Source organism: Dendropsophus ebraccatus, chromosome 2 (assembly GCF_027789765.1).
Source record: "Dendropsophus ebraccatus isolate aDenEbr1 chromosome 2, aDenEbr1.pat, whole genome shotgun sequence".
Lineage (NCBI taxonomy): Eukaryota > Metazoa > Chordata > Amphibia > Anura > Hylidae > Dendropsophus > Dendropsophus ebraccatus.
The window spans coordinates 211,576,912-211,603,239 of record NC_091455.1 but is presented as its reverse complement, the minus strand read 5'-3'; the positions used below and the strand labels follow the sequence as shown (position 1 = coordinate 211,603,239).

Here is a 26,328-nt window from a genome sequence, read left to right as displayed (position 1 = left end):
CTGAAAACATGCCTGTCTTATTCCCAAAGCAGCGCTGCACCTGTCCACAGGATGTGTCATACGTAGAAGCCCAGCCTCATTCACTTCATCCGCAATGCCAGACACAAACAGTGGACAGGTGTGGTGCTGTTTTTGGAAGAGTATACTAACCCTTTAACTTTTGTTTAAATATGATAGGTGGATACATACAAGATATAATAAATATGTGTAGGAGATAGATAGATAGATAGGAGATAGATAGATAGATAGATAGATAGATAGATAGATAGATAGATAGATAGATAGATAGATAGATAGATAGATAGGAGATAGATAGATAGGAGATAGATAGATAGATAGATAGATAGATAGATAGATAGATAGATAGGAGATAGATAGATAGATAGATAGGAGATAGATAGATAGGAGATAGATAGATAGATAGATAGATAGATAGATAGATAGATAGATAGATAGGAGATAGATAGATAGATAGATAGATAGATAGATAGATAGATAGGAGATAGATAGATAGGAGATAGATAGATAGATAGATAGATAGATAGATAGATAGATAGATAGGAGATAGATAGATAGATAGATAGATAGGAGATAGATAGATAGATAGATAGATAGATAGATAGATAGATAGATAGGAGATAGATAGATAGATAGATAGATAGATAGGAGATAGATAGATAGGAGATAGATAGATAGATAGATAGATAGATAGATAGATAGATAGGAGATAGATAGATAGATAGATAGATAGATAGATAGATAGATAGATAGATAGATAGGAGATAGATAGATAGATAGGAGATAGATAGGAGATAGATAGATAGATAGGAGATAGATAGATAGATAGATAGATAGATAGGAGATAAATAGATAGATAGATAGGAGATAGATAGATAGATAGGAGATAGATAGATATTTATACAAATTTCCCGCAGCACAACTTGTATTGAAGAAACTTCGTGTTATTTATTTCATGTCAAAGTGCAAAGAAAAACATGCGTGCAGCACAGCAAAAAATAAAGAAGTACGATGCGACGTTTCGGTGACCTCCGTCACCCTTTTCAAGCATGCTTGAAAAGGGTGACGGAGGTCACCGAAACGTCGCATGGTACTTCTTTATTTTTTGCTGTGCTGCACGCATGTTTTTCTTTGCACTTTGACATGAAATAAATAACACGAAGTTTCTTCAATACAAGTTGTGCTGCGGGAAATTTGTATAAATATCTAAGCTGAGTACTCCGGTCAAGTACTTTCCCGCTGGCACACGGGACTCATCGTCTGTGGTGGTGCCACTAGTATACAGTTGAACTAGATAGATAGATAGATAGATAGATAGATAGAAGACTAATAGATAGATGATTGATTGATGGATGAATGGATAGATAGATAGATAGATAGATAGATAGATAGATAGATCTTCAAAAAGGCGGCAGCACTCCAGTAGGTAGTGTAAAATACGTGCAAAATTTTATTCACATCCCAAAATAAGCAAAGAAAGCGACGTTTCTGACCACAGTCAGAAACGTCGCTTTCTTTGCTTATTTTGGGATGTGAATAAACTTTTGCACGTATTTTTCACTACCTACTGGAGTGCTGCCGCCTTTTTGAAGATACATAAGTCCGTGCCTGGTGGACCCCCAACATGCTTGCTGGCACCAAATCTTCTTCTCTGAGTGCTGCGTACATTATTTGTGTTCTATAGACAGATAGCAGACAAATAGATGATTGATGGATAGATAGATAGATAGATAGATAGATAGATAGATAGATAGATAGATAGATAGGAGATAGATAGATAGATAGATAGATAGATAGATAGATAGATAGATAGATAGATAGATAGAGGATGGGGAATAGCAAATGTAACTGCTGTAGATATGTAAGATATTCCATCATACTTTACATACATCATAGATAGATAGGAGATAGATGGGAGATAAATAGGAGATAGATAGAAGATAGATAGGAGATAGATACGAGATAGATGATAGATAGATGATAGATAGATAGATAGATAGATAGATAGATAGATTGATAGATAGATAGATAGATAGATAGGAGATAGATAGAGGATGGGGAATAGCAAATGTAACTGCTGTAGATATGTAAGATATTCCATCATACTTTATCTATGGGATCCTCCAAGATCTTCTGTTTTTTAATGATTTTTCTCTGTCCTTCAGCTTAAAGCTGCAGAGAATGAAAAAGTGAGGTGGGAACTGGAGAAGACTCAGCTGCAACAAAACATCGAGGAGAACAAAGATAGGATGATGAAGCTGGAAAGTTACTGGATCGAGGCTCAGACTCTGTGTCATACGGTCAACGAGCACCTGAAGGAGACTCAGAGTCAGTACCAGGCCCTGGAGAAGAAATACAACAAGGCCAAGAAACTGATCAAGGATTTCCAACAGAAGTGAGATATAGTGGATGGATGGGAGGGACAATGACCGCAGGATCTGACTACATAGGGCTTGTTTGTAGTCTGTTACCATGGAGACAACTTGTTCTGAATAGAAAAATTGCAAAATTACGTCAATTTTTTAAACTTTTAACTGCATCAAAGCTAAAAAAAAAGCAAAGTCAAGATCCGTTGTTCCCCAAATTGAATAAAATGGCAGCAGGCGTACCTGGACACCTTTTTATCCGTTGTCTATAAGGCCTCCCAAACAGAATGAATAGTAATGAATGAAGAGTCAGAATAAACCTATTAAGGTTTTATAGGTAGTAGTAAGCTAGCAAAAATCTTTTTCTTTTAGATCAACTGGTGTCGGAAAGTTATACAGATTTGTAATTTACCTCTATTTAAAAATCTCTGGTCTTCCAGTACTTATCAGCTGTTGTATGTCCTGCAGGAAGTGGTGTATTCTCTCCAGTCTCACACAGTTCTCTCTGCTGCCACCTCTGTCCATGTCAGGAACTGTCCAGAGCAGGAGAGGTTTTCTATGGGGATTTGCTGCTGCTCTGGACAGTTCCTGACATGGACAGAGGTGGCAGCAGAGAGAACTGTGTAAGACTGGGGAGAATACACCACTTCCTGCAGGACATACAGCAGCTGATAAGTACTGGAAGACTGAAGATTTTTAAATAGAAGTAATTTACGAATCAATATAACTTACTGCCACCTGTTGATTTGGAATTTTTTCACCAAGAGAAATAAGGCATTTGTTGTATTTTCTCCATATTTCAGGGAAGTCGACTTCATGAAACGGCAAGAAGTCGAGAAGAAGAAAATTGAAGACATGGAAAAAGTTCATCTCGCAGAAGTTCAAAACTTGCAGTCACGCGTGAGTAACACAACCGCCCCCACCTAGACTGGTCTGTTAATAAGGGTGGTCTATTGTACGTAATTCCCCGACACCTTACACCCCCTTCCCATCCTGTCATTGTAGATCAGGGACCTGGAAGCAGAGGTGTTTCGGCTTCTCAAGCAGAACGGCAGTCAAGTGAACAACAACAACAACATTTTTGAAAGCAGGACAGGTCTTGGCGACGACTCAAGCGTGGTTTCGGCCGAGGATTTGGGCGAAAATCAAGAGTCGAACTTGGATGGCTTGAAGGAAGGTTTGTTAAAACATTGAAAATCTTGAGTTGAGAAACTAAAAAAAAAAAAACTTAACAAAAAAACCCTAACTGACCCTCCTGGCAATATGCATAATGCATGTGATGCGTGTGGCGGTGCCATAGCCGGCCGCCCGTACCATTTCTCTGAACTCAGAATGCAGTGTTACAATGTATCAGTGTCATTGCCGGATGCTTCTTTGTATGGTTATACACAGGCGCCATCTCTCTCTATATGTTTTCTGTCCAGATCGAGTTGTCTATACATTTATTTAACAAAAAAAAACTTACAAAAAAATGCAAACAACGGAACAGAGGAGGGGACCGGGTGATATATACATATATAAGTATATCTGCAGACATGTTTTGTGTTTTGTCTTCGATCATACATCCAACAAACAGACAGTATACATAAGTGGGGGGGTCGGACCACCTTAGCGTGATTCATCTGAATCATGGAGTCAAAATTGATGGAAGCAATACACGAGGGTGGCGGAACAATATGGTAGGTGAGGTGGTCGGAGGAGAGTATCTTCAGGACCCACCCCTTGTCTGGACCCTGGAGGGATATTTGGCTAGTCCTGTGTTTCGAGACTCTTACATGAGGCTCCATGGACTCTTTTTGCATAAAATAAGTAATAGTACACTCAAGGTCAAAAAGTTCTGCTTGTGGCTGTTGTTATCCAGCCATGGTGCACCACTCACACTCTAAGAAGCTATGGAGTCCGTAGCATAGCAGACTGTTCATTTGGTGCTTGTTACATCTCTATCTCATCGGGGACAGGATCAGAAAGGAGGCCGTACACCTACAATAGATGATTTACCAATAGCAGTCAATGGGGGGGGGGGCATAGCCAGTGACCCCTTTAGGTAACATGAGTCACTTTGTTCTAAAAACGTAAAAGCAGAGAGCATGTCCTTTGTTCTTGTTTCTTTGTCTTTCGTTGCTTCCTTCGGCCATGTGTTGATGTCACCGTTGATTCGTCTTGTCCTAGTTGGGCACTGGAGCATGCTCGAGTTGGATAGTTTGCCATTTGGTTACTGGTAAATGAGGAACTTGGATGCCGCCCCAAGGGAGTCTGAAAAAACATGGATACAGCCTGGGGCCTATGGTTATATTTATGTTTACCTGGTCTCCCTAGGGCGGCATCAAACTTCTTCAGCCAACGGTAATTAATGCCGAACGACCGGATTCGAGCATGCTCATCTCTAGTAGGATTGCTTCACTCTGGTAGTGCCAGGGGACAGTGCTATCTATTGTGCCATAACCAAAAACAGATTGAGTGTTTGCCAGTGGGCCCACATAGTGATAACCTCAAGAAGCAAGTGACCACAGTCGTCCTCCAAGGGCCCTATTCCACTGTAACGATAATCGGCCGGATCAGCCCCATTTGGCCCGATTCGGCCGATTATCGTTTGGTGAAATAGAGAGAACGATCAGCCGATGATCATGTCACCGGCTGATCGTTCATTTAGGACCAGACCTAAAATCATTGTTCCCCCACCGCGCATCGCTATGGTTGAATAGTGGTGCGCGGCGGGCGACCGACGATTTGACAGGCTGCAGCATCATACATTACCTGTCAGGTCTTCTTCTCCGTGCCGTCTTCCTCCCCGGGTCCTGCGCGCTCTATTTTCAGAATGGCCATTCTGAAGATAGAGCGCGTGGGACCCGGGGATGAAGACAGCGCCGAGAAGAAGCCTGGACAGGTAATGTATGATGCTGCAAGGACATCGGTAACGATGTCCTTGCAGCCCTCGCTCAACGATCATCGGGCCGTGGAATAGGCCCAGTAAACGAGTGGCGATCTAGCAGATCGCCGCTCGTTTACATCATTGATCGGGCCCTCCTCTGCCCGTGGAATAGGACCCTAAGGTTTATGGACTCTCTTGTGACTTATTGTGCCGGCTCCGGGGTCCACTTGACGATCTTCCTAATCTCTGGTGGTTGTTTTTGACTTTGAGCCTGAGTCTTGTAAACTGGAAGTTTAACTAAAACTTTCTTCTATGGTTTATCCCTTTTTATGGTTGATTTGGAGGATAGAATTTTTTGGTGTTCTGGCAGGTACTGTTAAGATGTCTGCTACTCTATGTCTTGGGCCATTTTTTTTTAGTCGGGTCATGTTGAGGATTGTAGTTTTGCAACTGACGGAGGGCCACAGGTAGGCGGAGGACCACAGGCAGGCGGAGGACCACAGGCAGGCGGAGGACCACAGGCAGGCGGAGGAGCACAGGCAGGCAGAGGAGCACAGGCAGGCGGAGGAGCACAGGCAGGCGGAGGAGCACAGGCAGGCGGAGGAGCACAGGCAGGCGGAGAAGCACAGGCAGGCGGAGGAGCACAGGCAGGAGGAGGGCCACAGGCAGGCGGAAGAGCACAGGCAGGAGGAGGGCCACAGGCAGGCGGAAGGCCACAGGCAGGAGGAGGACCACAGGCAGGAGGAGGGCCACAGGCAGGAGGAGGGCCACAGGCAGGAGGAGGGCCACAAGCAGGAGGAGGGCCACAGGCAGGTGGAGGAGCACAGGCAGGAGGAAGGCCACAGGCAGGCAGAAGAGCACAGGCAGGCGGAGGACCACAGGCAGGAGGAAGGCCACAGGCAGGAGGAGGGCCACAGGCAGGTGGAAGGCCACAGGCAGGAGGAGGACCACAGGCAGGAGGAAGGCCACAGGCAGGCGGAGGACCACAGGCAGGCGGAGGACCACAGGCAGGAGGAGGACCACAGGCAGGAGGAGGGTCTCAGGCAGGTGAAAGGCCACAGGAAGGTGGAGAACCATAGGCAGGCTGACTCTTAGGTAGTTAGTCATAAGATATCCTGTCAGATACACTCTGATCATCTGATCACCCTAGGTCCGGATCACAGCACCCCCCTCAGACAATATAGACAGGCATTTCCATAACTTACTATCCCAAAAAAGTAAAGATAACATCATAAACCTCATTTAAAAAATTTAGCCACACTTTTATCTATTACTCACTGCCAGCTGGACGACTCTGTATCCAAACCCTGTATGAGGCAGCTCTTCCATCTCCTCACAGCGGGAAAGCTCAGCACCATCTCATGACTCCATCTGACATAGTTATCTCCTAGCCACAGGATAGGGATATCTAGCTGACCATGATGGAGGGCCCCCCATAGTGTCAAGAATGGGGACCCCAGTCTCTCGTTTGAATGGAGCACATATGCAACGCCGCTCTGTTTATTCTCTACAAGATCTGTCAGAAACAGTCAGGGACTGGGTTACCGTACTCGAGATTGCAAGGGGGACCCATCCATGATCTATTAGTTATACCCTAGGGCAGGGATAGGGAACCTTCGTCCTTCCAGCTGTTGCAAAACTGCAATTCCCATCATGCCTGGACAGCCAAAGCTTCGCTTTGGCTGTCCAGGCATGATGGGAATTGTAGTTTTGCAACAGCTGTAGGGCCGAAAGGGGATTACTTTGTCAAATGGAAATACCCCTTTAAGGTCCACACCCTCCGACTCTCTAACAACTCATGCAAAACTGACACCAGCCAACTTACTGTATCACATACGTATAACACAAAGTGGAGCTTACGGCTCCAGGACTAATGGATATCATCGGCCATGTATGTACAAAGCGTATACTAACACAACTTTAAGGGGGCGCTCCCTAACTATCAGGAGGTCGTCCATATTCTGATTTCTTACTAGCAGCCTGTGTTATATGCAAAAAATGGGCCCGTATGGTCCATGGTCATCAAAAATTTTCGAAAAAGTCCTACCTGTTTTTTAAAGGGGTATTCCGATTTTTTAAAGTGATCATTAGGGGTCCAACCTCTTCTATCCTTTGCAATGCGCCATCACTTTATAAGATTGGAATACCCCTTTACAAACGTTATTCTAAGAAAACTTGGGAATCCCCGATTTTGTTCTTTCTAAAGGAAATGGTAAGGAAATATATTTATACAGTTTATTGATTTTTTTTTTCCTGTTTAACCACAAAACTGTGATGTCATGCCAGATGTAAAAAAAAGAAAAAAAAAACCTTGTTTGACCGTTTCGCCATTAAATCCTGTTTCGTACTGCGTTTTGCCATATTTTGAAATCATGTCTTAAGATGGTCCGTCAGAGGGGCGTTCACTTTTGCAATAAAGATATTGAAAAAAAAAAATTGACGCGTTTCTACGGCTCTTTGATTCCATTGAATCAAGCAGTCATGCCCATTCCACGACGCCGATGGGAGAGGAATGAGTGAATTCATTTTCATTCATTGAAGTCACTGAGATCATGGACATTATTTATTTATTTCACCATCAATTTTAAAAAAACAAACATTTATTTGATTTTTTTATTGTTTAATTTTTGATTTTTTTTTTGCAATTTTTTGCAGCACTACCAGAAAGAATGTCATTCAGTCACTCAATACATTTTCACTGGAAGCTTTTCTTATTGTTGCCCAAATACGATAATTATTGATATACAATCATTTATTTAATTTTATCTTTTATTCTTTTTAAAGAGTTTGTCAACTTTTGCAATTTATTATTGCACTTATGCACCTAGATATTTGTGCAACTTTTTTTTTTAAGGGAAGGTATTATGTAATAGGAACAATCTTCTGGCCACTAGGTCTAAAGCTAAGCTGTTCTGTACAGATCATTGGCCAGAAGTGTCCTCCTTATCATGACAGACAGGATTACAGTGCCAGATGACACCAGTATATAGATAATACAGACTGATTACAGTGACAGATGACACCAGTATTTAGATAATACATATGGGAGCACAGTGACTGGTGACACCAGTATATAGATAACACAGGCAGAAGTACAGTGCCGGGTGACACCAGTATATAGATAACACAGGCAGGAGTACAGTGCCGGGTGACACCAGTATATAGATAACACAGACAGGAGTACAGTGATAGGTGACACCAGTATATAGATAACACAGGCAGGAGTACAGTGCCAGGTGACACCAGTATATAGATAACAGACTGGAGTATAGTGACAGGTGACACCAGTATATAGATAACACAGACAGGGGTACAGTGCCGGGTGACACCAGTATATAGATAACACAGACAGGAGAACAGTGTCGGGTGACACCAGTATATAGATAACACAGACAGGAGTACAGTGACAGGTGACACCAGTATATACGTAGACCGGACTACAGTGACACCAGTAAATAGATAACACAGACAGGAGGGGAGTGACACTAGTATATAGATAACACAGACAGGAGTACAGTGACAAGGGACACAAGTATATAGATACCAAAGGTAATACAATAGCTGCTGCTCACAGCTCAGTGCCCCCCCTTCCTGTAGATTGATGTATGTAAAGCATGCCCAGAAACCTTTACCATTCATCTGAAAGGGACAGGTCCTGACTGGTGTGTCCTATGGTTCATGGGCTTACTGTAAAGCATATTCCTAAATTCTGTTAAAATAGCTCAGCCAAGATGGCCGCCCCCATAATACTGAACAAAAACTGAAATTAAAAAAAAATTACAGATTAGTGAAAAGAAAAAAACATGTTCCACTATACAATGATAAACAATCTAGGCCATACATTCCCTTTAACAGTTCCAATAACCTGGTGCAGATGCTGGCGGTCTGTGACTACCGGTTATCGCACGGCTCTTATTGGCTGCACCTTATTATTGTTACCCCTCAGTAACATCTACAGTGTATGGAGCATTGGAAACGTCTTCCAGGGTCCTAAAGACTGACAGGTAAGTCCGTCTGGCAGTTGATCAACAGATAGAAAGTGGTAAGGTGAGAAGAATTAAAGGAATTCTCTGGACAGGAAACAGGATGCAGGAAATGGGCCAATAAAGTTTCCAATCAAAAATAACATTCTAGGTAAAATGTATTCACTAATACAGAGAGCAAGATAGAATGTCCCCCGGACCCGGCACTAACCGCAGCACTGTCTGTTAGCTTTGCCCGACGTGTTTCTTCTAACCTTTTCACTTTTAAGGCTGTATGTACTATGTGGCTGCTAGAATATTAGGGCTATTAGAGGCGAGAGCTTAGATCAGGGTGAAGCTCCCGTTGATATAGCAGGATGAAAGCTCTTGGTGCCTTTCTTTCCTCCTGGCTTTGTGTCTATGTAGGGGACATGGGAGGGAGAGCAGGAAGACAAATGCCAGCCTTGTACTTTCATCTCTCTCCCTGTACAGACTCCAGTGACCTCCATAGAGGGAGATAGGTACCATTCACTCTGTCTCTGACCAGCCGCTACCTGTTACTCCCCATGTAAACCCTGCGGAGACCTCCAGGGCAATGTCCGGGGACTTTTCTTTATGTCATCATCTTCCTTACCAATCAGATCCTGTAACGTTCATCTCTCCCCCTGTAAACCCCAATGACTTATATGGAGGGATATAGGAACGTTTCTTCCTGTTACCTGTTACATCCTCTCCCCCTGTAAATCCTCCAGGAGCAAGGGTCCTTTTACACGGACCGACATGGAGCTGTGCAAGGACGCAAACAAATGGCGATCAGAGAGATCTGTGCTCGTTTGCAGATCCTTTACACAACACAAGCGGCTGAGCTTCATGAACAATCCTTGTGCAGCTATGGAAACTGACAGCATACGTATGCATACAGTATATCTATGCTGTCAGTTTCCAGATCATACTTACCTTCTGTGCTGCTGCTGTCAATCATTCTGCCGGATCATATAGCAGTGCAGAAGGTAAGTATACACTGCTGGTAATCTGGAAACTGACAGCACAGATACAGGCAAATCTGTGCTGTCAGTTTCTAGGGATAAATTTTAGGGCAATCCAAAAGATACGATCAGCTGCAGATCTATTGTTTTCTTGGCCTTTAGCGGATTGCTTTCATCATAGAAACCTTTTGTCACGTCAAAAGTTTTGATCAGTCCAGGTCTAGGTGTCTACACCGGTACCAATTAGGAGAACGAGCCGGGAGAAGACGATGCTGCAGTGCTTCCACTCTCCGCTCTGTTTAAGCATAATCAGTCGGGCTCCATAGACTTACATTATGAGCCTGACTGATCACATGACACATATCCGGGGGAGGACCATACTTAGAATGGTCCTATTTCGGCTCGTTATCCTGATCGGTACCAGTGTGGGCACTCAGACCCGGACCAATCAAAACTTTTCACATGTCTTCATGATGTCTCTATGTGAAAAGTTTTCTATGATGACAGTGATACTTTAAAGTGTCATCGTTGTTTCATTTTTTGCAGAAATCAATAGTACAGGTGATTTTAAGAAACTTTGTAATTGGGATTATTAGGCAAATATGCCATTATCTGCATTCAGAAATACTTTCCCCTGGTCCCCCCCCCCTCTCTCATTCACTGCTCATTATCAGGAAATCACGTCTTCTTGCATCAGTTGAGCCCTGTGAAGTCTATGAAGGGGGGAGGGGGGAGATTAGTCGGCAGCAGAGAGCAGAGAACAAAGGATTACATAGCGGAACCTGTGTGAAAGCCGCTATTCAGAGGTCAGAGAGGTTGTTGCTCACTGTCAGAGGAGATAGCCCGGTGATGTAGCTGTAAATTAGCTCTTTGTTGTCCTGTTTTGGTGCCTCATCTCCCTCCACCCCTCCCCTCTCCATAGAGAACAATGAAGACAGAGGGGAGAGCTTCAAACTGCTTTTTCATGATAAAAAATGCATTTTTCGGCTAATAAACCCAATTACAAAGTTTCTTAAAATCGCCTGTACTATCGATTTCTGCCAAAAAAAAAAAATTAAACAACAGTGACACTTTAAGGGTATAAACCCACACACCGTATATGCAGCGTATTTACTGCTGCGATACGCAGCAAACACGCAGCAAATACGCAGCAGATTAGATCTAAATAACTGAACTCAGCATCAAATCTGTACCATCAAATCTGCTGCGTATTTGCTGCGTATCTGCTGCTTATACGGTGTGTGGGTTTGTACCCTAAGGAAGTGATTTATCAATTTTAAGATTGATTCCCGCCTATCTGCCTATTCATGGGAAAAAAAGTAAAAAAAAATACCCAAATAGTGTAAAAAAAAAACCGCAAAATAAGATCTTGATTAGAATCAGGGCCCCAGGTATAAACAGCTATAGGATTTCTCCTTGTTTCCTATGTGTTACAGTGTGAGCAGTCCCCGGCTGTCACCGTGTATTGTGTTCTGTGTGTATTCCAGGGTTCTTAGTGATTATTGTATTGATCATTCTGTCACTGATTCTATTTCACACTTAGTTGTATTCTGAGACTGGGAAATGGGAGCCTCCAGCCCTCCAGCTGTTGCAAAACTACAACCCCCATCATGCCTGGACAGCCAAAGGCTGTCCAGGCATGATGGGAATTGTAGTTTGGCAACAGCTGGAGAGCCAATGGTTCCCCATCTTAGAATTAAAAACTTAATTTTGTTGTTTAATCCAGTGTAGGGTTTAAGGGGGCGGAGCATGACTCCAGCAGGAGAATTCCAGTGTCATGCTCCTCCCCCTTGGCACCATACATTATAAGGCAAATTTAACAACATTTTCTAAAAGAAAATCTTCCTTTCTATCTCTTTTACCTGGGACGTTCCTTTAAGGCTAAACCCTCTTAACCCTCTCTAGTTGTATTACCCTGTCACTATCCCGGGCGGCTTGACCCCTGACTCTCCTTCCTATCTTTGTGGCAATGTTGCGTTTGCTAACACCATTAACCACTAACTCTGTGCACAGTTTCAGAAGGCGCAGCCAAAAGTGCAGACCGCGATGATGTGTTCGGTGAGTTATTATACAGTTATATTGTCCCAATGATCGCTTTATATCGGCCGGGGGTTACCTGGTATCTATCGCTGTAAAGCGGCTATTAGAATTCTTCACTTTACTGTATGAATGTGGTAAACGTTCAGTAGGTTTACAAATACTTGTCTGTAATGCGTTCGTGAATCCGGTCTATTGCACATCTCTCGTGCACGGAGTGTATTCACGGAATATATGTATGCTGCATATGTATAACCACATTTGTTCCTACTCTAGACTCCTGCTATTTAAGCAAACTGGTTCAGTGTAAAATAAATGATAATTTTATTTATAAAGCACCAACATATTCTCCAGCACTTAAAATTCTAGGAAAAAAAAAAAATAAAAAATAAATATATATATATATATATATATATATATATACAGTGGTGCCTTGGATTACGAGCATAGTTCGTTCCGGGTTCATGCTTGTAATCCAAATGCACTCTTAAACCAAAGCAAATTTTCCCATAAGAAATCATGAAAATGCAGACAATTGGTTCGCCACCCCAAAAATAATGATTTATTATTCTGAATAACATGTAAAACAAATGAAACAAACATTCAGAAACAGCAGAATATGTGATATCGGAGAGGATGGGAAACACTGCAGGGAGCAGGAAGGAATGAGCAGGGCAGATGTGGGCACAGTATAGCAGTGCTCTCTGTACGGGGAGAGAGGGGTTACAGCTTTGAAGAGATTACCTCCACAGTCCTGTCCCCTGATGCAAGCCCCAGCCTGAAGTGGATGATTTGGAAGGTGAGGGAGACTTCCTGGGTCAGAGTACAGTGCTGTAGACCCCGCTATGCAGCCATGCCCCTCCCCCACTCACGCTCCCACCCAGTACAGGGAGCTCTTAAACCAAAACAATGCTCTTAAACCAAGTCACAATTTTGAAAAACTGTGAGCTCTTTAACCAAAACGCTCTTAAACCAAGTTACTCTTAAACCAAGGTACCACTGTATATATATATATATATATATATATATATATATATATATATACACACAAATTATCTACTACACATTTCCCTGGATATATGACTAGTACTGGGATGAAGAATATGCAAAGCAGCTTGTTGACGCCAGCTTGTGGAAGTAACTTCCCCAACAAGTGTGTGACTCCATTAAGATACCTTAAAGGGGCACCCCAGCGAAAATCTTTTTTTTTTTTTTTTTGAATCATCTGGTTTTAGAAAGTTATATAGATTTGTAATTTACTTTTATTTAAAAATCTCCAGTCTTCCAGTACTTATCAGCTGCTGTATGTCCTGCAGAACGTGGTGAATTCTCTCCAGTCTGACACATTGCTCTCTGCTGCCACCTCTGTCCATGTCAGGAACTGTCCAGAGCAGCAGCAAATCCCCAGAGAAAACCTCTCCTGCTCTGGACAGTACCTAGTGATAGATAGAGGGAGACATATTTCAGGCTTATCCATTGATCCATTTATGGGTTTAAAGGGGTATTCCACCCAAACTCAAACTTTGATATGTTGCTGCCCATGGTGAGACTAACAATTCCTTTCATACTTGTTATTATCCATTCCGTCTCCTTCCCCCAGTTCTCAGCTGCTGCTTTTTTGCTGAAGACACAAAAATCTGTGTGAGAGCTTTTCTCTCTGTCTCTCCCTCCTCCCCCTTCCTTCTGAGACGGCTGATGTAATCAAGTCCCTGGCAGGCTTTATCTGCAGCATTGTAGCTTCTTTGTAATGCTGAGAGGATTAATCTGAGGTCAAGTTGCTGATAAACTCACTGTGATTAACCCTCCCAGCATTACAAAGAAGCTACAAAAGATACAGCCTGCCAGGGACTTGTTTACATCAGCCATCTCAGAAGGGCGGGGGAGGAGTGGGAGACAGAGAGTAAGGTGTCAGGTGTAGTAGTGAGCATTACTTGTATGTTACTTTGCATCTGTAAAGGGGGATGGGAAGGACGGTGACAATTTCGGGACACGCCTATATTTTTACACTAGACTACGGTCAATCTCGCTTAACCAATTGAGCCTTATTTGAATGTTGTGTTATTGTCTTTGATTTGATGGTTTTGCTAACCATCAAACTCCCTCCAGAAGGTGGAGTCATGGAGCTGCTGTGCATATTCTTCTTTCCATAATTTCTATTGAAGCTTGAATGGCCCATACAGTAAGTCTTCCCACATCTTTATGGTGCTCTCCTCGAGGGGAAACATTACCTTTTTAATTCCAAGTAGCTAACCCACGCAGCTAACCGGAATCTGTTACTAGGTTTATGTCGCCTTAAATCAAGACAGTGTAAACTAGTGCCAGAAATACTGAACAGATCGGTGTATTAATTGTATAATTCTGTGCAGCCGTTCTCCTAATATGCAGGAGAATAGGATTCTTGCCCCACCGCTCTCCCGCCCTGCTGATTGACAGTTGACTGCCTATACACAGCATTGATAGATAACTGCCAATCAGCAGCTGGTGGGCGGAGTTTTCTGCTTCTCATGAATATCCAGGACTACTGAGCTCATGCACATAATGAAGAGGACTACCTATTGTCCATGTTATTTAGGAGGAGATCTGTGGATCAGCTGCACAGAACAATGTAAGTGATACATCATTCTGTTCAGCCTCTCTGTCACTAGTATATACTACCCTGAGATAGGACACCAGGATTATGCCTTCTGCTTTTAGGTTATATCCTTATTCTGTATTTCAGGCTTTAGTGAAGCGATTCCTCAAACAGAAAGACTGGACTCAAAGGTTCTGAAAACTCGCGCTCATCTCATAGTAAAAAGCAAAAGACCCCGACCGTCCAGAGCAAGGCTGGGAGACAGCATCAGCTCCACCGACGGAGAGGACAGCATAGAGAGGAAGGTAGGAGCTGGATGTTCTGGTGTTTAGCATGCTTACCCATTTACCATACACCACCGTGTCCTGTCACCACATACACTTCATTATAGCTGCATCTTCTTTCGGCAAAAATAGGTTTAAAGGGGCTGTCCAAAATTCTACTTTCTTGCAAAATGAGCGCCACCCCTGTCCCAGGTTGTGGGTGGAATTACAATTTAGTTCAGTTTACTTTATTGGTACTGAGCTGAAAACCCCCCACACCCAAACTGAGGACAGGGGTGGAGCTGTTTCTGAGGACAGGGGTGGAGCTGTTTCTGAGGACAGGGGTGGAGCTGTTTCTGGAATAACCCCTTTAACCCAGAACCAATGCTCTCAGGTGATCACTGGGGCAGGTCTGGTCATAAACCCAGGCAAACTTTTTTTCTTTCAGATCAACTGGTGTCAGAAAGTTATATACTGTAGATTTGTAATTTACTTCTGTTTAAAAATTTTAAGTCTTCCAGTACTTATCAGCTGCTGTATGTCCCGCAGGAAGTCATGTATTCTCTAGTCTGACACAGTGCTCTCTGCTGCCACCTCTGTCCATGTCAGGAACTGTCCTCAGCAAGAGAGGTTTTCTATGGGGATTTGCTGCTGCTCTGGACAGTTCCTCACATGGACAATGGTGGCAGATTGGAGATTGTCGGAGTACCCCTTTAGAGTGATTGCCTCTGATGAGATGACCTCTAAATTAGAGTGCTTCCAGGAAAGATGTGTGATAAAGGAAAAAAGTGTTTGTAATGAATCCAACATCCTGAAAGAAAAGAGTTGGTCTCTGCGCAGAGGAGGTCAATGCAGTCAGCATATGCCATATATATATAAATGTAGCCATATACCCCTCAGACAGGAACAGCCTGGTAGTACTTGGCTTTTCAAGCATAGTTCTTCAGCACCAGTGCAAAAAGTTGTCCAGCTGTAACCCTGATAATCATCGACCCTATAGATAGAAGCCGCAGTCCCTAAGTGCAGAGATACAGAGAGCCTGATGTGCTATGAGCGGTCTCCGCACTCGGATGACATACTGTATGTCCTCTCCCCTTCTGCCTGTCTCTCACTGTCTAACACTCATCTCATGTCTAACTCATCCCATCTGTCTGCTGTTTCTCTCGCAGTGCTTCTCTTTCTGGCCGTCTGTAGCTCGCAATACGTGCCGTTCGGTATAGTATTTTTGCTTCCTATATTCATTTCTTATTTCGAAAACTGATATAACTCTGCAGTGTCTGTAACTTTACCCCGTTCTGACTCATTATGTAATACACAGGATCTTTGCAGTTCTTGTTTTCTGACACAGAGCTCCAAACCTCCCGCATTGACATGAAGATTAAAGGGGTATTCCACTCAAACATAACTTGTGATATGTTGCTGCCCATAGTGAGACTAACAATCCCTTCCATACTTGTTATTATCCATTCAGTCTCCTTCCCCCAGTTCTCAGCTGCTGCTTTCTTCTGAAGACACAAAAATCTGTGTGTGAGCCTTTCTCTTTGTCTCCCCCTCCTCCCCCCACCCTTCTGAGACAGCTGATGTAAACAACTCTCTGGCAGGCTGCAACTGCAACTTTGTAGCTTCCTTGTAATGCTGGGAGGGTTAATCACAGCGAGTTCATCAGCAACTTGACCTCAGAATAACCCTCCCAGCATTACAAAGAAGCTACAATATTGCAGATGCAGCCTGCCAGGGACTTGTTTACATCAGCTGTCTCAGAAGGGAGGGGGAGGAGGGTTTAGACAGAGAGAAAAGCTCACACACAGATTTTTGTGTCTTCAGCAGAAAGCAGAAGCTGAGAACTGGGGGAAGGAGACGGAATAAATAATAAGTATGGAAGGAATTGATAGTCTCACTTTGGGCAGCATCATATCAAAAGTGGTAGAATCCTGTCTGCAGCCACCAATAGAGAGAGTTTGCTAAAGATGGATTTGTACTCCATCTGGAGTAATCTCTCCCCCTTGTGGTGGGTGATGGGAGACAATTTTATGATTCGAGTGTATGGCTGAGTATAAGGCCGCTTTTACATGACATTATTTTGCTGAGTATTTGTATGCAATCTGTAGGCAGCTACTGATGTCTGACCCATGAGACATATTTGGCTGTATCCTGAGTTCCTCTACCCCCGTCCATTGGTTGTGTATTACTATGAATGGCGGGGGCACAGCTTCCGTGCCCGTGCCACCCTACAGTCATTTGCATCAATTTGTAAGAATGTAAAGTTAATGCACGGTTACTTTGGGATAAGGTGAAGCTTTAGATCAGGGATGGGGAACCTTCGGCCCTCCAGCTGTTGCAAAGCTGCAATTCCCATCATATGTGAGCATCCGTTTTTCCATTGACTTCCGTTTTTCTCTACCCTAAAAAAAACAGATGCATTTTGATCCGTTTTCTTTTTTTTTTAAAAGAAAGTTAATGGAAAAACAGCTGCACAGAAATGAATCCGTTTTCTCATCCGTTTTTGCATAAAATGGAGAGAAAAAATGGATTGCAAAAATTTTATTAGATGAGCGCAACCGGAGCACGCTCGAGTCCATCCCAACCCCGGAAGTGTCGGTATTTGATTACCGGTGGCCGGAGAAGTTGGATGCAGCCCTAGAGAGTACTGGAGAACATGGATACAGCCATAGGCCATAAGCTGTATCCATGTTTTCCTGGACCTGTTAGGGCCGCATCCAACTTCTCCAACTGCCAGTAATCAAATGCCGACACTTCCGGATTGGGATGGACTCCAGTGATCCGGTTGCGCTCATCTCTGTCTCACATCCAAATGACAGGGACACTCCATGAATATATTTGCACCTTCCAATAACATTTTCTTGGCTGATTTCAGGTTCTTGTATAACCCATGGGTAGATGATATAGTGACTGGTATGTTATACTTGTGATTCCAGAATGTGATGCTGAGCGATGACTTCAGTCCCAGCAGCGCCAGTTCAGCGGATCTTAGCGGTCTCTTGGTTGAACCAAAGCTTGCGGAGAGATCCCACTCCTTAGCTCTGTCCTCGGATGAGGTAAGTACCATGGCGGGTCTGTAGTACAGAGTGTTTTATTCCCATAGTATCCATAGTACTGGGATTCTATTCATCCTTTATTACAATCTTTAACCCCTTAACAACATTAGGCGTATATTTACGCCCTGTTGCCACTAGAACAATTCAGAGAGCGGTCACATAGCTATTAGCAGGCCAGGCAATCGGCTAGTTAACCACTTAAATGCAGCTGTCTAACCCTAGCACCTATCACCCCAACTACAACCCCCTCCCCCGTGCGCACACAATTTGATTGCTTAGGGGCAATCCACGTTTCTGTCTGAGCCAGGGCTCTGGGCTGTAGTGACGCTGATCACGGCTTGGCACTCCATTGCTGTGGGCTCTAGCAGCCCATACTAATGAAGCACTGATCTCATAGATAAATGCAGTACAAATTTACTTAATTGATCTCTGAGACATCAGTGTAGTTTATAACTAGAAGTCCCCCAAGGGAACTTCTAGTTATAGTGTGTAAAAAAAAATTTAATTAATAAAAAAAATTCCTTCCCAAAATAAAGGTTTAAATTACCCCCCTTTTCCCATTTTATAAAAAGAAATAAAAAAAAAACATATTAACATAATAAACTTTGGTATCAGCACATGCAGAATCGCCCAAACTATCACATTCTCGTACAGTAAACGGTGTAAGCGCAAAACAGTGCCAAAGTGCAAAATTGCTGATTTTTTTTTGTCACAGCACAATAGTGAAAATTGGCTTTGTCCTTGCTAAATGAGTTTCCCAGCTATACTAATTTTTGGCCAGTCTTCATGATCGGCAACCGGTGTGTGACTGATCACCAAGCACCATCAAGTTTGCATGTCCCAGGGGTGGTCTCATTAGGAGCCTTGGGGGCAGGGCTTGATATAATGAGGTGGGGCTTGCCTGGGACATTAATTTGTAGGGACTGTCTGTTCAAAACCAGGACAGTCCCGGCAAAACTGTGACTGTTGGCAGGTATGAAATAGGACTGATCCTGTGACTAATTCTATGTGCTGCACTGTGTATAAATCACTGTCCTGTGTGACTCTGCTGTTATATGTTTATAATGACTAGAGATAAGCGCAACTGGAGCGTGCTGGAGTCCGATGGTGCGCCATGTGATTACCAGCAGCTGAAGAAGTTGGATGCAGTCCTGGAAAACATGGATACAGTCTATGGCCTATGGCTGTATCCATGTTTTCCAGATGGCCCTCGGACTCCAGCACGCTCCAGTTGCGCTGATCTCTAATAATGACGTGAAATCACTTTTCTCTGTGTCTCTGTGATTTTTCATGTTTCTCTTTGTCTTTTTTTTACCCTATTTTTGTATTTTTTACCCTATTTATTCAATGCGACATTGATAGAGCCTGGATATGATAGACGATGAGGTGAGTCCTTCTTGTTATCAGCGATGTTCAGGTATATTCTGGTGTCTCGGTATCCATCATAAATTCTCTTCTCTCCTGCGCCATCTCTTTATTCATTGCTTAAAGGGGTACTCCGGGGACTAAGGGGAACATTTTTATTATTTGTGCCAATACATTGCTTTAATAAAGTTATATTATTTGGTATATATACATATTCCCGTCTGTTAAGTGGAAGCAATAAGGGGGGGCACGGCTTCTCTGCTGCCACCAGCGCTTGTGTCGGGTACTGCGGACTCCGATGCCTTCTCTGTTCTAGCTTATGCTAACGCTATACAGAGAAGGGGGTTTGTTTGTTACGGCCCTTCACTCCTCTGTCTTCTTCACCACATCAGCTTCCATTATTTCTGTGTGCTGCTGCTCTTATATCGCTTCTTTTTTTATTGCAAACTTTCTGCTCTGTAATGGACTCCCTGTTCCTGTTGTACACTCTACCCAGGATTTTAGCCAACTATATCTCCCCTCCCACTACACCTTCTTGACTGTAACCCCACTCACTACACCCACATACTGAGTAAAAGAGAGAGTTGGCTGAACTCCTAGCTTTAGTGTACAGTAGGAACAGGGAGTCCATTTTTTGTACAGTTTGTATCAGAAACAGAATGAAAGCATGGAAGAGCACAGAAAAGTAGTAAAATAACCCCTTTGTGCCAACACTTGTTCAATTATTAGACAGGTTTCATCATCGGGAACCTTCTTATCAATAAAAAGTCTTACATTGCTCTACTTGGGTCCCTGGGCTTCGGTTTCTGCTCCTCTTGTTGGTCTCACCCTGCTGTGACCTATTTTATGTTATGCTTTACTACTCTATTACTCATAGTAGTGTTATATAGCAGAGGATATAGGCCAATAATGGGCATTTTGGAGATGGTCCACTCCCTTGTTCCTTTATTGTCTGCTTTGCTCCTATTCATACTCCACCATTATACTTTGTTTAAACATTGCACCATCTAGAATACAATTGACCACCAAAACTCCATCATTTCTGCCCCTTCTGTTCACCCAATGGACCTTTAGACCATCCAGGGGACTAAAACATCTTGAATCTTTTTTTTCTTACAGATTCTGGATGAAGGGCAGTCTCCTAAACATAGTCCATGGCAGAGCCGCACTCCCTTAGACTGGACAGGCCAGCAAGTCACCAACTGGTTAATGACCCTGAGCTTAGAGCACTATGTTCCTGAATTCACGGCCCACAATATCAATGGCGAGCAGCTCCTCCAGATGGACAGCACGAGGCTCAAGGTAAGAAGCGCGCCTGTATGGGGGATGTACATCGTTTCTGGTCCAAGGGTCACATTATGCAATTCCCAAAGACAGCAATAAAACTTAGAACCCATATCCCATCTTTCATGATCCCCCGAATGCGGAAAATAACGGAAAATAAGAAGACCTTCATTCTCTTCATATATGAGGGTCCTAAAGGTATATTTAGTGGGAATATATTTAGTGGGAATACCCCTTTAAAGAATCACTGATGCATTTTGCTATGCCTAATGCATGATACAGTGATTCTAAGAGCATTAGGAAAACATAGCCACTTTCTTCCAAAAACAGCACCACCCCCCTCAGGTTGTGTGCGGTATTGCAGCTCGGCTCCATTCACATCAATGGAGCTGCAATACTGCACACAAACTGAGGACAAGTGTGGCAGTGTTTCTGGGGAAAAGCGGATATATTTTTCTAATACTGAATGGATGAGTTCACACTGCAGTTTTGCAATGTGGTCGATCAAATTTTTAAGGAAGAACGGATCAAAGCAGCTGCCCACAAATGCATCAATTTTTTCATCCGTTTTTTTTTTTTTTAACATAAAATGTATGAAAAAAACGGTGAACCCAGCCCAACCCCTTGAAGCAGAACCCGGGTCACAGGGTGCCAGCCATAACAGATGGTGCCATAAGCAAACATGTGTCCTCTGGGCAGCATGTCCCACACCCTTTGGCCTTATTCACATGTTCCGTTAAGTTGTCCGTGATCACGGACACTTTTATAGCCCATTGCTTTCTATTGAGCTATTCACTGTTTTTTTTTATGGATCTGCAATCTGTTCTGTGAAAACAGGACATGTCATAACTCTGACGAGATTACAGCACGGATTCCCCCATAGAAGTTTATGAGATCCGTGCAATTCATGAAAAACATGGATGTGATGTAATCAGTGTAGTTTCAAAAGCTTTAAAAAGATCTGTGAAAAGCACGGACATGGATGCAATATCAGATGGATTTTCACCGATCACAGAGGTAGATAGCGGACTTCATCCAAGGACGGTGAAAATCCCTGAATGTGTGAATGAGTAACCTCCCCGTCATCCACTGAGTAACCTCCCCGTCATCCACTGAGTAACCTCCCCATCATCCACTGAGTAACCTCCCCATCATCCACCGAGTAACCTCCCCGTCATCCACTGAGTAACCTCCCCGTCATCCACTGAGTAACCTCCCCATCATCCACTGAGTAACCTCCCCATCATCCACTGAGTAACCTCCCCGTCACCCACCGAGTAACCTCCCCATAATCCACTGAGTAACCTCCCCGTCATCCACTGAGTGACCTCCCCATAATCCACTGAGAAACCTCCCCGTCACCCACCGAGTAACCTCCCCATAATCCACTGAGTAACCTCCCCATCATCCACTGAGTAACCTCCCCATCATCCACTGAGTAACCTCCCCATCATCCACTGAGTAACCTCCCCGTCATCCACTGAGTAACCTCCCCATCATCCACTGAGTAACCTCCCCATCATCCACTGAGTAACCTCCCCGTCACCCACCGAGTAACCTCCCCATAATCCACCGAGTAACCTCCCCGTCATCCACTGAGTGACCTCCCCATAATCCACTGAGAAACCTCCCCGTCACCCACCGAGTAACCTCCCCATAATCCACTAAGTAACCTCCCCATAATCCACTGAGTAACCTCCCCATAATCCACTAAGTAACCTCCCCATGATCCAGTGAGTAACCTCCCCATCATCCAGCAAGTAACCTCCTCGTCATCAACCGAGTAACCTCCCGTCATCAACCGAGTAACCTCCCCGTCATCCACCGAGTAACCTCCCCGTCATCCACCGAGTAACCTCCCCGTCATCCACCGAGTAACCTCCCCGTCACCCACCGAGTAACCTCCCCATAATCCCCTTAGTAACCTCCCCGTCATCCACTGAGTGACCTCCCCATAATCCACTGAGAAACCTCCCCGTCACCCACCGAGTAACCTCCCCATAATCCACTGAGTAACCTCCCCATAATCCACTGAGTAACCTCCCCATGATCCACTGAGTAACCTCCCTCTCATCCACTGAGTAACCTCCCCATGATCCAGTGAGTAACCTCCCCATCATCCAGCAAGTAACCTCCCCGTCATCAACCGAGTAACCTCCCCGTCATCAACCGAGTAACCTCCCCGTCATCCACCGAGTAACCTCCCCGTCATCCACCGAGTAACCTCCCCGTCACCCACCGAGTAACCTCCCCATAATCCCCTGAGTAACCTCCCCATAATCCCCTGAGTAACCTCCCCATCATCCACCGAGTAACCTCTTCATCATCCACCGAGTAACCTCTCCATCATCCACCGAGTAACCTCCCCATCATCCACTGAGTAACCTCCCCGTCATCCACTGAGCAACCTCCCTCTCCTCCTCTGAGTAACCTCCCCATCATCCACTAAGTAACCTCCCTCTCCTCCACTGAGTAACCTCCCTCTCCTCCTCTGAGTAACCTCCATCCACTGAGTAACCTCCCGTCATCCACTGAGTAACCTCCCCATAATCCACTGAGTAACCTCCCCATAATCCACTGAGTAACCTCCCCATAATCCCCTGAGTAACCTCCTGTCATCCTCTGAGTAACCTCCCCATGATCCACTGAGTAACCTCCCCATCATCCACTGAGTAACCTCCCCATCATCCACCGAGTAACCTCTTCATCATCCACCGAGTAACCTCTCCATCATCCACCGAGTAACCTCCCCATCATCCACTGAGTAACCTCCCCGTCATCCACTGAGCAACCTCCCTCTCCTCCTCTGAGTAACCTCCCTCTCCTCCTCTGAGTAACCTCCATCCACTGAGTAACCTCCCGTCATCCACTGAGTAACCTCCCCATGATCCTCTTAGTAACCTCCCCATCATCCACTGAGTAACCTCTCCATCATCCACCGAGTAACCTCCATCATCCACCGAGTAAGCTCCCCATCATCCACTGAGTAACCTCCCCGTCATCCACTGAGTAACCTCCCCGTCATCCACTGAGTAACCTCCCCGTCATCCACTGAGTAACCTCCCCATCATCCACTAAGTAACCTCCATCCACTGAGTAACCTCCCCATCTGCCTTGTCTTGTTTTAGGCCCTGGGGGTAAATTCCCAAGACAGAACACTCATTAAAAAAAAAATCAAGGACATGAAAGTGACAATCGAAAAAGTGCGTAAAGCCAACGAAAAGATGGAGAAGCAGAAAGAGCGGCTCCGAAAGAAGGAGCAGGACCAACAGTTACAAAGGTTCAGACAGGAGAACGTAGCAGACCACCCCGTCCCGAGCCCCCCTGAGCCATAGCCCCTGTACTGTGACTAGGACAATTCTACCACAAGAGTCCAACCTCTACTGTATCTGAACCTCTGGGACAGATGACAATGGCGCTACCGATCAGGCGGACAACACCCAACATCATCTCTTTTACTTTCCTGTATCGTATCCGTTATGTTTGCCAAAAATGGGTCAACTTGAAAGGTTAAGGTGAAGCCATGATCGCTCCTCATCTCAAGCCTCCACCATTACCAAGGCTGTTCATGGAAACCAATCCTAAAGTCTTGTTGCTTTGGCTGCTTTAGGCGACCTTCCACCCTAGTGAAGAACAAATCTGTGTATTTTAGGTGTTGTAGCCTCGGTAAGCTCTGACTAGTATTGCTACCTAGATAACAGCTCTTATATGTCTCAGGTCGGACCTCTCGCTCATAGACAGTACCTCCATCTTTTATCACCAACCCTCTGCATACACCCTGGTCATCCCAAGAAACAAGTAGAGGAAAACCAAATTATCCGTGGGGGTTCCTATTGAATGGAGGTCGGTTATCCTCGGAAGTGCAGGGATGGGGAACCGGCAGGGATTGAGAACCTTCGTCCCCTCCAGATGTTGCAAAACTACAATTCCCATGATGTCTGGACAGCCTTTCGCTGTCCAGGCATGATGGGGATTGTAGTTTTGCAACAGCTGGAGGGGCTGAAGGTTCCCAATCCCTGCCGCAGTGTCCAAGCTCGTGCTCGGTCACCGCTCCATTCACCGTCTATGGGATTTCTGAATATTGCCGAGTTCAGAAGCACCACTGAGAATTAATAGTGCAATGGCGAAGAGCTGACTATTTTTTTTTTCTTTTATTATTATTTTTACACTCAGGATTGGTGGTGGCCCCAGTGATCGGACCTCCAATATTCAGCTAGTCAAGACTGAGCAATGAACTCTGAACCTACTCAAAAACATTCACTTAAAAAGGTTTTCCATAAAATACATACTGAGTCACCCCCCTCCTGGAGACTAACAATTCATTTCATACCTGTTGTTATCTATTAAGTCTCCTTCCCCCAGTTCTGAGCTGCTAATTTCTGCTGAAGACACAAGAAACTGTGTAAGAGCTGTTCTCTTCCCCTCCCCCTTTTCTTCCGAGACAGCTCATGCAAACAGTGTCCCTGGTCAGCTGTCTCAGCACTCTGTGATGCAGGGAGGTTTAATCACAGTGAGGTAACAAGTAACTTAACCTTCAATTATTCCTGCATTACAGAGTGCAGAGACAGCCAGCCAGTGAGCTGTTTACATCAGCCATCTCAGAAGGGAGGTGGGGGGACGGGGAGATGTTACTCAAAGAGAGTCGTTAACAGAAAGCAGCAGCTCAGGACTGGGTAAAAGGAGACATAAAAGGTAATAAGTATGGAAGGTATTGTTGGTCCCCAGGAGGGTGGATGATTCAGCATGTATTTTACCTTTTTAAAGGGGGGGAGGGATTCACAACGTGCAGAATTGTTGCAGATTTTTTGTTCACTGTGTGGATTTGTATCCTCCTGAACAATATGGAGCCTCTGGTTCATGGTATATGGCTGCAGCCTCATCTCAGCGTCCGCCTGTCCACAATGGGATGGACGTGTATATATAATATTATGGCGTCTGTCATTACCTCATGTTGTTGTTGCAACCAAACATATTAAACTATATCTACCGAGAAAGTGTTACTATCCAGCGAACAAACAGCGGACGCCATTTATAGCAATGGTTTCCAACCTGCGGCCAACCAGCTGTTTTAAAACTACAACTCCCGGCATGCTGGAGGAGCCCGAGGTCGGAACCCCCCTCTGCTCTATCCCGATGGCAGACGTCTGGCCGACTTATCTCATGTACCAATAAGAACAATATACCTCATATCCTTCTAACAAGAAGATAAACTCCAACTCATCGCGGCTGCGTCACAACGTCTCCTCTTTCTTCTATGGTGCACGGAGGTGCGAGCTCTCCAAGGAGGGAAGTCCGGCACCGAGGAAAGGGACAATGTCTGCCGCTTTATTGACGTATATGAGTTATCAAATCCAGATCGCCGACGCATTTTAATCTTTAATTCTTTTGTTCCATACCGGTTTATTGAAACGCGTCAGTCGTGTTGGTGACGGCTAATAGTTTTTATCACTTCTATACGATGCTTGACGTTAGACCTTCCCTCGGTGCTGGACCTCACGTGTGTAATCTCGGCTCTCCTTCGGCATGGCCACCATGTATCATTGTAGAATA

At 44.3% G+C, this 26,328-nt stretch overlaps 1 protein-coding gene across 5 annotated transcripts in view; it reads left to right on the top strand.

Moving 5' to 3' along the window:
* The window catches only part of PPP1R9A (protein phosphatase 1 regulatory subunit 9A), a 145,032-nt gene extending 120,344 nt beyond the window's left edge, over positions 1–24,688 (top strand). For 2 of the 5 annotated variants that reach the window (XM_069959403.1, XM_069959402.1), the window contains exons 9-17: positions 2,184–2,413; positions 3,188–3,284; positions 3,390–3,561; positions 12,215–12,259; positions 14,958–15,115; positions 18,010–18,129; positions 19,492–19,515; positions 20,614–20,796; positions 23,907–24,688. In XM_069959403.1, coding sequence (XP_069815504.1) covers positions 2,184–2,413; positions 3,188–3,284; positions 3,390–3,561; positions 12,215–12,259; positions 14,958–15,115; positions 18,010–18,129; positions 19,492–19,515; positions 20,614–20,796; positions 23,907–24,113 — 1,236 coding nt within the window. In that variant the 3' untranslated portion in view covers positions 24,114–24,688. The remainder of the gene's footprint in view (positions 1–2,183; positions 2,414–3,187; positions 3,285–3,389; positions 3,562–12,214; positions 12,260–14,957; positions 15,116–18,009; positions 18,130–19,491; positions 19,516–20,613; positions 20,797–23,906) is intronic. The other 3 variants (XM_069959404.1, XM_069959405.1, XM_069959406.1) reach the window with 3 other exon arrangements.
* The last annotated feature ends 1,640 nt before the right edge of the window (positions 24,689–26,328 follow it).